The 12,226-nt window shown below is 54.0% G+C and overlaps 2 protein-coding genes across 3 annotated transcripts in view; both read left to right on the top strand.

Moving 5' to 3' along the window:
- The window catches only part of Bicra (BRD4 interacting chromatin remodeling complex associated protein), a 77,367-nt gene extending 68,721 nt beyond the window's left edge, over positions 1-8,646 (top strand). Inside the window, exons 9-16 of the mRNA XM_029558272.1 lie at positions 4-312; positions 456-636; positions 853-962; positions 2,616-2,677; positions 3,648-3,796; positions 3,943-4,037; positions 4,245-4,347; positions 6,804-8,646. Coding sequence (XP_029414132.1) covers positions 4-312; positions 456-636; positions 853-962; positions 2,616-2,677; positions 3,648-3,796; positions 3,943-4,037; positions 4,245-4,347; positions 6,804-7,924 — 2,130 coding nt within the window. The 3' untranslated portion in view covers positions 7,925-8,646. The remainder of the gene's footprint in view (positions 1-3; positions 313-455; positions 637-852; positions 963-2,615; positions 2,678-3,647; positions 3,797-3,942; positions 4,038-4,244; positions 4,348-6,803) is intronic.
- A 2,500-nt stretch (positions 8,647-11,146) lies between these two features.
- Ehd2 (EH domain containing 2) overlaps positions 11,147-12,226 on the top strand; it is an 18,395-nt gene continuing 17,315 nt past the window's right edge. The window contains exon 1 of one of the 2 annotated variants that reach the window (XM_008822229.3): positions 11,147-11,261. Coding sequence is in view for 1 of the 2 variants with exons in the window: in XM_029558255.1 (XP_029414115.1) it covers positions 12,112-12,114 (3 nt within the window). In the remaining variant the exon portion in view is untranslated. Of the gene's footprint in view, positions 11,262-11,878; positions 12,115-12,226 lie in introns of those variants that run through there. The other variant, XM_029558255.1, reaches the window with a different exon arrangement.

Raw genomic sequence — 12,226 nt, forward strand, 5'->3', positions numbered from 1 at the left:
CCTCTGCGCCCCCCATCCCAGCCTCCTGAGGGCCCAATGCCACCAGCCTCCCACCTCCCACCCTCTTCCACCCCCTCTGCTGTGGCTTCCTCCTCTGAGCCCTCCACCAGGTTGCCAGTCCCCACACCCCCTGACTTCCAGCTCCAGTTCCCACCGGGCCAGGGGCCCCATAAGTCCCCCACTCCACCACCAGCCCTCCACTTGGTCCCTGAGACCACAGCGCCCCCTCCACCACCTCGGACCTTCCAGATGGTGACTGCCCCCTTCCCAGCGCTGCCCCAGTCGAAGGCCCTTCTGGAAAGATTTCACCAGGTAACCTGTGGCAGGGACAGCTTCCCACCTCCCCAGGCTGTCCCCTTTGCCTACCTACTATGTGTCTCTACCCTTCCCCCATGTATCTGGCCACCCTCACTGCTATCCTGAATCCCATCCCTCAACCACCTTTCCGACCTCAGGTGCCATCTGGGATTATTCTCCAGAATAAGGCAGGGGGTGCCCCCACCGCCCAGCAGGTGTCCACCACCCTGGGGCCCCTCACCACTCCCACTGCCTCAGTGCTGGTCAGTGGACAGGTGCCATCTGGGACTTCTGCCACCTCCAGCCATGCCCCAGCCTCAGCACCTATGGCCACCACAGGTAGGGAGAGGAGCCCACCCAGGAGAAGGGGTGGGGTAGCTGCTGTGTGCCAGAGCCCAGGGTCTCACCCTGGCTCCCTGGCACCAACAGGTTGAGAAAGGAGGGCAGAAAGGAGGGTCTCAGGAACTTGGGGTGGGGGTAGGAGTAGGGCTTACCATGGAGGAAGAGCCTTCATGCTTCTGACTCCTGGTCCCTCTCCCCTCTCCTCCATCCCAGGCCTCCCAACTCTACTTCCTGCTGAGAACAAAGCCTTTACCAGTAACCTTCCAACCATGAGTGTGGTCAAAGCCTCTGTGTCTGGGCCAGGGAAGCCCCCAGGGCTGCAGGTAAGGGACCTGGAGCAACCAGGCATCACAGAACGAGCTGGCAGGGCTGGAATGAACCTAGGACACTGGGCAGGGACGGCCAAGACTGTGACAAGAGCCAAGCTGGGGCAGGAAGGGGCAGTGGAAGTCTGCAGGGTCAGAGGTGAAGTACAGAGACAGCTGGACACACAGTCTCCAGGGCAGCTGAGTGACAGTGTGAGAGGCCAGCCAGGGAAGGCACAAGTGACACTGAGGTGAGGGTAGACATGGTTAAGACTGTTTGGTGGGCACTGAGGACAGGAGAGGTGGGAATGGCCGGGTGAGACTAGACTGGGAGGTCAGGGTGAATCCTGGTCTAGAGGTGGAAGGGACCTGGGCAGGGGCCAGGGGAGGATACTCCAAGAAGTAGGGGAGACTGGAAGACTCAGAGTGTAAGACAGAAAGTTGGGTGCAGGCTAGGGTTGGGGGCATGGCTCAGCGGTAGAGCACTTGCATAGAATCCACCTGTCAGATACTAGGGGAATGACCCAGTGACAGAGCACCAGTGAAGGGCTGGGGGTATGGCTCAGCAATCCAGTGGGTACCTGCCTAGAATCCCCGAGGGAGGAGCTGGGGGTGTGGCTCAGTGATTGTGTTCTTGCCTGGAATCCACCAATGAGGGGCTGGGGGTGTGGCTCAGTGATAGAGGGCGTGCCTAGAATCCACCAATGAGGAACTGGGGGCGTGGCTCAGAGGTAGAGCGCTTTCCTTGCGCTAAGCTCTGGATTCTGTCCCTGGTAAGAAAAAAATTATATAGACAGACCAATTATAGCAAACCAAGCAGATCAAATACTACATTAATGAGAAGCAGAGAGGAGGCTGGCAATGAAGTAGTTCAATCATGGTGAAATTTGAGTCAAGCTATAATGAATGACTCAGGAAGACCAAAAGACCAAAGCAGAGAGACCCGTCCTGGGCTAGGGCAGAGGAGACCTAAGTGGAGCGTGCAAGGACTTCGGCCTCCTTGTTAACACTTCTCCTACAGCCTGGGCCACATCTGCTAGACTGCTTCCCTTCCTCCCCTCCTTCCTCCTTCTCTCCCTCCCTTCCCTTCTTTCTTTCCTGTGTGTCCCTCCTTGGTTTTTGAGAAAAGGTTTCAGATAGACAAGGCTGCCTCGAAGTCCTCCCTCTCAAGTGCTGTGCCTTACAGGCTCTTTTCATTTCCTTTCTGGCTGTGACAAAACACTGAGCAACAACAGCCTAGGGGAGCAGAGGACTTACTTGTTCTATACTTCCAGGTCACAGTGAAGGGACATTGGGTCAGGAACTCAAGCAGAAACCACGGAGGAAGCTTAGCTTTCTTATACAGATCTGAACCACCTGCCTAGGGCCGGTGCCATTCTCAGTAGCCCTCCTGCATCACTTAAATAAGACATGCCCACAGGCCTGTCTTCAGTGGAGGCCTCTCCTCTCAACTCTAGGCTGTGTCAAATGGACAATTAAGGCTAACCAGGACACAGGCTATGACAGACACCTGGCTTTCCCTGACCAGTCTCTCTGGATGGACAGGGATCCTGGGGCTGGCCAGTCCTCCCATCTGTGTCCCTGGCTGGAGGGAGGATACAGGGATGGGGGCGGGGAAAGAAAAGGCTTCCTCCTCATGGTACCTGCCACTCACTTCTCCTCCTTCCACAGTATGATAGCAAGTTGTGCAGCCTAAAGAAACATCCCCTGCTGCAGCCCAGCAAGGAAGCCTGGTGAGTGACAGCTGCCGGCCCTGAGCCCCACCCCAACTGCAGGGACCACCCTCCACAGGGCCCCAGTTCCCTTCTCCATAGCTGTTTGCATACTCTTTGGCATCAGTTTCCCTGCTGCCGAGGACATGGAGTGAGGACACTGGGGGCCCCGCCAGGCTGCTGGCTCTAAGAGGCTGCAGTGTGCTAGGGCTGTAGCTCCGTGTGGAGTGCCTGTCTAGCACGCACAGAGCCCTGACTTCCATCCAGAGCCCCAATGACAAAAGCCACAGTTTAATCTGTGTGGGCTAGCCCTATTCCGTCATCTTGTCAGACACCATGGGGGAAAAGCCAGGTAGGAGGGACTCAAAGGACTTTGACGGGGGTAGGTGGTGGTTGGCTGTTTGTTTGTGTTGTATGCCCCACAGTATTTGTTAAGCACTCACTGTGCAGCCCTAGATGCAGGACCACAGCAGTTACAAGATCCTATCCATGGGACTGGGGGCTGTGGTCTCCAGCAGAGATCTCCCAGGCTTATCTGGTCAGGGACAGGCTCACGTGATGGGGAAACCCAGCCTACTGTGTTGGGTTCTGTAGAAAACCACAATGGAGGGAAAACAGGCTCTTAAAACCTCCTAACACCCTTTTACCCACCCCACCCCTAACAGGTCTCTTAGGCCAGAGACTAGAGATGTCCTGCCCCCTGGTGGCAGGAGACAGAATACCACGGTGGGAGAACCTTCAGGTTCCTGCCCAACTCTCCTCTCCTGGTGAGAGTGCTGAGCAAGAGTGATGTCCTCTCACCTTTCCCAGTCTCCTATGCCCTTTTATGTCTCCTGTTAACTTTGGTCTGTGATCAGAGAAGCAATGAAAAGGGAATGTGTCTTGAGCGTGTGTCCTTGCAGTGTTGGGTCTCTGGCCTGGGACTGCAGTTTGGGATCAGTTCCTCCTGTCCTCATCCCTGGCTCTGTGTGTGGTCTAACCCCACCCCCAGTTTCTTGGAGCATCTGCACAAACATCAGGGCTCTGTCTTACACCCTGACTACAAGACAGCCTTCCCCTCCTTCGAGGACGCCCTCCACCGCCTTCTGCCGTACCACGTCTACCAGGGTGCCCTCCCCTCCCCCAACGACTACCACAAAGGTGAGCCCCCGCCCACGTGTCCCCAAGGGCCCTGAGCCCTGTGCACTTGCCCAGTTGGAGACACAGTTGGGCAGCTGTGGGTGCCCTTGACCCTGAAACATCTACTTGCACCCACAACTCTCACCCTGTGACTTTTCTTCCACTAGTGGATGAGGAATTTGAGACAGTCTCCACGCAGCTGCTGAAACGCACGCAGGCCATGCTCAATAAATACCGGCTTTTGCTCCTGGAGGAGTCCCGGGTAGGTGCCGGGAGCTGCTGGGGGCCCTTCCCTGCTGTGACCTGCCCCAGGCCTGGTTCTACACAGGGCGGGCCTGGTTCTGCACAGGGCCACAGTTCTCCCTTAGCTGGGAAGGAGGGGGAGTGACCAGTGGCACCCTGTCAGCCTCCTGAATGTCTTCCTCCACTTACTTGTTCATGGTCCTTTTCTCTCCTCCCATCACCCCAGAGGGTCAGCCCATCTGCGGAGATGGTTATGATTGACCGAATGTTCATTCAGGAGGAGAAAACCACCCTTGCCTTGGATAAACAGCTGGCCAAGGAGAAGCCAGGTGAGAGGGAAAGGAGGGTGAAGTGTCCCCCATTCCAGGAGCACTAAACTGTTACAATTTCCAACAAGGAGTCAGACTTGGGGGCACACGCCTTTAATCCTCCCAGCACTCAGGAGGCAGAGAATGGTGGATCTCTCTGAGTTTGAGGCTAGCCTGGTTGCCTAGTGAGTTTTTGGCCAGCCAGGGCTACATAGGGATCTCAAAAAACAGGATTGGAGCTGGGCATGGTGGTGCACGCCTTTATTCCCAGCACTCCAGAGGCAGAGGTAGGTGGATCTCTCTGAGTTCAAGGCCATCCTGGTCTCCGTAAGCGAATCCAGGCCAGCTTGGGGCTACAGGGAAACCCTGTTTCAAACGCCGGTAGTCCCAGCACTTGGGAGGCAGAGGCAGGCGGATCTCTGTGAGTTCAAGCCCACAAGACTATGGTCTACATAGTGAGTTCCAGGCCAGCTAGGGCTTCAGGGAGACCCTGTTTCAAAAAGACAAAAAAAAAAAGATTGGTCTGAGTAGTCCTACCTTCCTTGGCCACCAGGGGACACTCGAGCCTCTTTCCTCCCGGACTACTCTTCCCTGTGAGTTGCCGCTCTGGATTCCAGGGCTTTTTCTGCAGCCCCAGCTAGACTGAAAAGCAGCAAAGACTAGCCACGGCTGGGGCACACAGCAAGGTTCTTGGGTTCAGCACTCACTCTGTCCAGTCTGTGTTTGCACCCTGAGAAGAGGCCCTCCTTGATTTTTGCAAGCCTCACCAGTCTTCAAACAAAGGGTACAGCCACATCTTGGCCTCTGGCTTTCCCAAACATCCCTGGAGCCCTCTCAACACATGGCTTTGCAACTCCAAAAACCATTGTTCTCTCTCTCTCTCTCTTTTTTTTTTTTTTTTTTTTTTGTCTTTTGAGACCACCCCCCATGTCCCCCCGGCTGTCCTGGAACCCACTATGAAAACCGGGCTGCCTTTGAAGCCAGAGAGACCCGCCTGCCTCTGCCTCCCAAGTGCTGGGATTAAAGGCGTGCGCCACCACGCCCGGCACCATTGTTCTCTTAAAAAAAAAAAAAAAATCCTGCTTTTTCCCCCCCCTCCTGAATTTTTTTTTTTTTTTTTTTAACAAAGTCATTGGTGGGGAAGGGGCATCCCAGTGAAGGAGGCAGCTGGGCAGTCTCACCCTGGAAGAGGATCAGGGTGTCATTCCCCAGTCACACCATATCTACTACCCTGGTTCAGATTCCAGCTCTGCCTTGTCCTGACTTGGGTGTGTTACTCAACCTCTCTGGGCCTCTTTTCTCATGTATACAGTGGGAGTTATAGTATAATCCATCTCTGAATCCTTTGGAGTATGTCCTGAAATTTTCTACCTTTAGGAAGGTGATGTAGTACCTATGTGTGTCTTCTGGTTGTCCCTAGTGGCTCTGGAAAAGACCCTGTGATCAGATACAAGAATTCCTGTTTTGGATCAGATGGCATGCAGACAACATGCTTTGAAAAGTCAAGACCATAAATAAACTGTCAGAGCCACAGATGTGCTGCTGGGGAGCATCACCAAGCATACACAGGGTTCCCAGACAGAAAACAAAAGAAATAGCCTTATGGCATTCATTTAACTCTACCACTGAGCCACGCCCCCAGCCCCTCACTGGGGGATTCTAGGCAGGTCCTCTACCACTGAGCTGTGCTCCTATTTATTTTTATATTTTTAGACAGGATCTTACTAAGTTATCCAGGCTGTCCTCAAACTCACTCCGCAGCCCAGGCTGGCCTTGAACTCCATCCTTCTGCCTCAGCCTCCTGAATAGCTGCACTCTCTCTCTCTCTCTCGCTCTCTCTCTCTCTCTCTCTCTGTGTGTTTTAAACCCTTATTTTTTGAGTCAGTTGGAGCTGTCCACAATGGTCAAGGTTCACTTTACCTGTGTTCTCCAGAAGCCACTGGATTGTGTGGCCATTTTGCATTTGAATATATGGTTTATGGGAGGTACTGAGGTTTTACCTTTTTTTTTTTTTTTTTGAGATAGGGTCTCACTATGTAGCCCTGGTTGGCCTAGAACTCCCTTTGTAGAACATACTGGCATTGAATTCAGAGATCCACCTACCTCTGCCTCCAGAGTGGTGGGATTAAAGGCAAGCTTCAGGCCTGGCTTACTTTTTGGCTTTTTAAGACAGGGTCTCCCTGTACAACTCAAGCTGGCCTCAAATTCTTGATCTTTCTGCCTGAGCCCTCTGAGTACCCAGAATTACACACATGGGCCACCACAGCTGCTTTAACTTTAAGTAACATACATGTGTAACCCTGATTGTAGTTCCATTTTAGGGAGGGTTTGGAGGCCGCTGTTAAGAGGGTTGTGTAGCGTAGGGGTGCCCCAGGAATCAGGTTGGTTGAGACCCACCCTGGACCAGAAGATGGTGCACACCCACCTGTTCACCTCTGCTCTTTAACCTGTGGGTTTTCCTTGTCCAAACCCAACAGATGAGTATGTGTCTTCCTCCCGCTCCCTCGGCCTCTCTGTCCCGGCTTCTTCCGAGGGTCACCGGCTCCCCACACCGTCCTCATCTTCAACATCTGGGGCCTCGGCCCAGCCCCCTCCACACCTGCCCACCAAGCTTGTGATCCGGCATGGAGGGGCAGGCGGCTCCCCATCTGTGACCTGGGCCCGTGCATCGTCTTCCCTGTCTTCAACATCTTCTTCCTCATCCTCTTCATCCTCTTCCTCTGCCACCTCATCCCTTGATGCTGATGAGGATGGCCCCATGCCCTCCCGCAACCGGCCTCCCATCAAGACCTACGAGGCCCGCAGTCGTATTGGCCTGAAGCTCAAGATCAAGCAGGAAGCCGGGCTCAGCAAGGTGGTGCACAACACAGCGCTGGACCCTGTGCACCAGCCCTTGCATCAAGCCTCAGCTGCGAAAGGGGCAGAGCCTCCGCCGCACCCGGCCCCGCCTCCGCCACCTCCCTCCTCGCAGGCGCAGATGAATGGCACTCTAGACCACCCCCCACCCGCACCTCGCAAGCCAGCAACTCCCACGGCTCCCACACCCTGCCCACGCCTGCCGCTACGCAAGACCTACCGCGAGAACGTGGGTGCCCCGGGCGCGCCCGAGGGTGCCCAGGGCCGGCCACGAGGAGCTGGCAGCCCCACTCCGCTGCCCGGCAAGGTGGACGAGGCCACCAGCGGCCTGATCCGAGAGCTGGCAGCTGTGGAGGACGAGCTCTACCAGCGCGTGCTGAAGGGCGGCCCACCCCCCCCAGATCCTCCAGCCAGCGCCCCTGGCCAGACCCCCACCGAGCCCGGCTGGGAAGCCCCCACACTGCCCCCGGCCAAGAGACGGAAATCCGAATCCCCCGACGTGGATCAGGCCAGCTTCTCCAGCGACAGCCCGCAGGACGACACGCTCACGGAGCACCTGCAGAGTGCCATTGACAGCATCCTTAACCTTCAGCAGGCCCCCGGCCGGACACCTGCAGCCCCGTACCCCCATGCTGGCCCCACGCCTGGCACCCCAGCATCCCCAGCACCCCTGCACAGGCCTGACACTTTCCCACCCTCCAGTCACAACGGTGGCCTGGGTGCCAGGACGTTGAACAGATAACACTGGGCTGCTCTTGCGGCCCCTGTCGGGTCACCCCCCTCCTCCCCAGGGGGAGCAGCCGGGGAGACCTCTGGGGGGGCGACACTAGCCAGGGTCCCCTGACAATTCTTGCCTAAGTTATTTGAGTCACAAAGGCCTCCCCACCCTCCTGCTTTCACGGTTGGCAAGGGAGAGTTGGGATGGGGGTATGGGTTTAAGGGAAGGGGGCTGTAATGTACAATGTCGCTCTGGCAGAGGACTGGCCAGGGGGTATGTGTGAGTGCTGTCCAGGGCTGGGCCGCTGGGTTGCGGCACTGTTCAGATCCGAGTCTTGTGTGGTTGGCTTCCTGAATCACCATCCAAGACACCCAGAACAGCCTTCAGGCAGGCTCGGCACTTCCCACTGCCCACACAGCCTGGAATATTAGAGAGCCAGGACACAAGACAGTGTCCCCCCCAAGCACCTGTGTCTGGTCCATACATGTGTGCGCCCAAGTCTCCCTGTGTGTGCGAGTGAGAGATTCCCATCAACCCCCAGCCCTCTAGAGGAACAAGACACGGGGTCTCCTCCCCAACAGCTGTCTTCCCCCATGTTCATCCTCCCTCCAGCCCACTGCGCCACATTTTGAAATCTCGGAGACAAAACTTGTACTGTAAGATAAATTTTTTTGTACTGTATTTATTGTGTATAACAATTTTTTTAAAGAAAAATTCTGTACATTTAGAACTCTTGTAAATTAAAAACCGATCCTTTTTTTTAAAACTACTCAGGCCCCTCTGGCCCCTATTGCCTTTGGATGTTTTATTTCTGGGTGTTTTGGTGTTGGGGGGTGGGGCCAAGTCATTGGCCAGAGATTTCATACCACATATTGGGTGAGTGTCTGCTGGGTCCCAGGCCCTTCCTTGTTTCTAAGCCCTGGCACCAGCATGAAGAGATAGTTGGGGGCTGGCGAGATGACTCTGGGTAAAGGTGCTTGCCACCACATCTGACAGAGTTCAAACCCCAGGAACTACACAATGGTAGGAAAAAATAAAACTCTGAGTTGTCCTCTGATCACACACAAAAGAAAGAAATGTAAAATAAAATGTTTTTAAATTAAAAAGATAGAAGTCCCTGCAGCTCCCCAGGGAAGGAAGTGGATCCGCTGAAGTAAATGCAGTCAGTTGTTAGTAGGTCCCAGGAGGAACTGCGGACTTTGCTTGGAAACACCAAGCCATGGGGAGGATCATGGGATCTGATCCCTGATGGCCTGGAGTCAGGAGCCTCAGCTGTCTTTGCAGCACCTCATTTTAGGTATGCTGCTGTTTCAAGAGATGGATGGGGCTGGAGAGATGGCTCAGTGGCTAACGGCAGGTGGTGCTTTTGCAGAGGACTTGGGTTTGGTTCCCAGCACCTGTGTGGCTGCTTACAATTGCCTATATTCCAGTTCCAGGGGATCTGATGCTGCCTTCTGGCCCCTGTGGGAGTCTGCATACATGTGGTGCACATAAACTCATGAAGGCATATACATACACATAAATAGTCTCAAATAAATAATCTTAAAAGCACTGATGGGTATAGTAGGTGCTCTTGTCATTCCAGCACCAGAAGTGGAGGTAGGAGGATCAGGAATTCATGGTCAGTCTCAGCTGCTTAGAGAGGTTGAGAGTTATACACTCTTGTCTCAAAAAACATCAAGAACAGGCTGGAGCAATGGCTCAGTGGTTAAGATCACTGGCTGCTCTTGCAGAGGACCCTAGGTTCAGTTCTTAGCACCCACATGGTGGCTAACAACCATCTGTAACTCCAGTTCCAGGGGACTCCGATGACTTCTGGTCTCCTAGGGCATTACAAGCACATGTGTACTTACATGAGGACAAAAATTTTTAAATATCACAAACCAGGTGTAGTGGCACACACCTTTAATCCCAGCACTTGGGAGGCAGAGGCAAACCAGGTGTGGTGGCACACGCCTTTAATCCCAGCACTTGGGAGGCAGAGGCAGGCAGATCTCTGTGAGATCAAGGCCAGCTTGGTCTACATAGGAAGCTCCAGACCAGCTGTGGCTACAGGGAGACCCTATCTCAAAAAGACATTATATGTATATATATAAAATCAAAACATCCCTGGGTACTGGGGTACCAACAATGAGCAAGTCAGACAACATTCTTGTGGCTGCTGGCTGACATTGAGAGAGAGGATGGTGAGGGCATTTTCAGATTAGCAACAGCTTGCTTGCTAAGTGTAGTAGTATATACCTATAATCCCAGCATGTGGGAGGGAGACTGAGGCAGGAGAATGACGAGCTTGAGGTAAATTTGGGCTGCCTAATGAAACCCTGTTTTGGAAAGCCAAAATAAAATACAATAAAATAAACCTTATAAAGTATAATAGTGTAATGTGCACTGGTCGATAGCCACAAGTGTCCCCCAAAAGGGACATGCAGAAGGACAGGGACAGGAGAGCCAGGGGCTGACTAGGGCCATCTCAGCCAACACTTAAGGGATGCTGTTTTGTAAGGCACAACAAAGACCTAATAGGTGGTGAAACTGAGGCACTGAGGCAAATGACTTCTTTGACATTCTCTGGCTACTTGAGGCAGGATTTCTCCCAATGCCTTAACTATTCCCGAGCCTTACAAATTCAAGGATGTGGCAAGAAGTCAGCTGCAGGCATACATGGGAAAAATGGGTGCTTTTTTTTTTTCTTCAGGAGCTCACTGGTAGCTCAAGCTGGCCTCAGACCCAATATGTAGCTGAGGATGACCTTGAACTCCTGATCTTCCTGCCTCCACTTCCCTAGTGCTGGAATGACAGACATGCACCACCTTGCCTGGCTTATTTGGTGCTGGGGATGGAACCCGGGGCTTCACGCATGTTAGAACTTACAGAGATCTGCCTGCCCCGTCTCCCAAGTGCTGGGATGGATTAAAAGCGAGCGCCACCATGCCTGACCCTCTTGTTGTTACTGTTATTTTTGAGATAGGGTCACACTAGGTAGACCAGGCTGACTTCAAAGTGGCCATCCTCCTGCCTCAATCTTACACATGCAGAAAATACAGGGATGCACTGCCACTGCAAGATAAATTACTACTAGTCCGTTTATTCCTCTGCTAAGAAGGGAGACAGATTGGAAGAGACCCCAATGCTCAAGAAGGAGGCAGAATTTGAACTCTGAACTGGAAGTCCTATGCAGTGCTAGCTTCGCCTCGCATTGTCCCCGGTCCCCGCTAGGGAGCGCCCGAGGCCGGCTTGGACTGGGACAGGGGGCCCTGGCCTGCCCCGCCTTGCGCTCCTCCCGCGCAGCCCCACCCGACTCATTCTGCTGCGCTGCAGACCGGACAGAGCTCTGGCTGCTCCGTGAGCCTCGGATCCCCGGGTGAGTGCTCCCCACCGCGAACCCCAGCTTGCCTAGGCTCCCCAAACTTCAGCCTGCACTCTCCCTCCCCTCTGTTAGAGTCTGCCCCCTGTTCCGCAGGCCCTCCCTGTTCCTCCAGTCCTCCAAGTCTCCCCAGTTCCTCAGTCTCCCCTAGTCCCCACACTCTCCCTTCAGGCCCTCCCAGGCCCCTAAGTCTTCCCAGCCTCCCTTAACTTCTCCTAGTCTTCCAGTCCTCCCCAGTTCCTCCCCATGCCTCCCCATCCTCTAGTGTAGACTCCTTCCTTCAAGTGGCCTTCCACCATCCACACCCATCTTTGCCCGGTTTGGTCAGTGTTGCCACCCAAGAGCTCTTTTCTGCCTCACCAACTGCATAGTCCCTTCAGCCACATGTGAGTGTCCTCTCTGAGACAAATGTCCCTCAGCACCCCCCTTCCTGGGACACCCCCCAGGATCCCCTCTCCCTGTGTTCTGGGTTCCCCACTTCTCCCTCTCTAGTCTCTCCACCCCCCTTGTCCAACTCATTTTCCTTCCACCATCACCTCCACTTTGTAAGTATCACTATGATTTATCATTTGAATTTGCAGTTATTGTGATGATCAGATTGTCCCATCTTTGAGTCTGCTATGGTGGTCCTCTGTGAATTTGAGTTTGAGACCAAGCCAGGACTGCATAGTGAGAACCGAGAGAGAGAGAAGAGAGGGGGGGGGAGCAAGTGCCTTCAGGCTGGTTACTGTGTCCCTGTGACATATCCTGTGGTCTTTGAGCTGGTCCAAGCTGGTTTATTCCTTCCCTACCCCAGCCCTCGGACAGCCATTTGTTCATGGAGCGCCCTAGATTCTTTCTGTAAAGAATGGTATGTAGAAACTCCAATCTGACCAAAATCTGGTTCTTTGAGATCTCTAAAATGATAAGCATCTGTGGTGTGTGTATGTGTGTGTGTGTGTGTGTGTGTGTGTGTGTGTGTG

This window comes from Nannospalax galili, unplaced genomic scaffold (assembly GCF_000622305.1).
Source record: "Nannospalax galili isolate Female #2095 unplaced genomic scaffold, S.galili_v1.0 scaffold432, whole genome shotgun sequence".
Lineage (NCBI taxonomy): Eukaryota > Metazoa > Chordata > Mammalia > Rodentia > Spalacidae > Nannospalax > Nannospalax galili.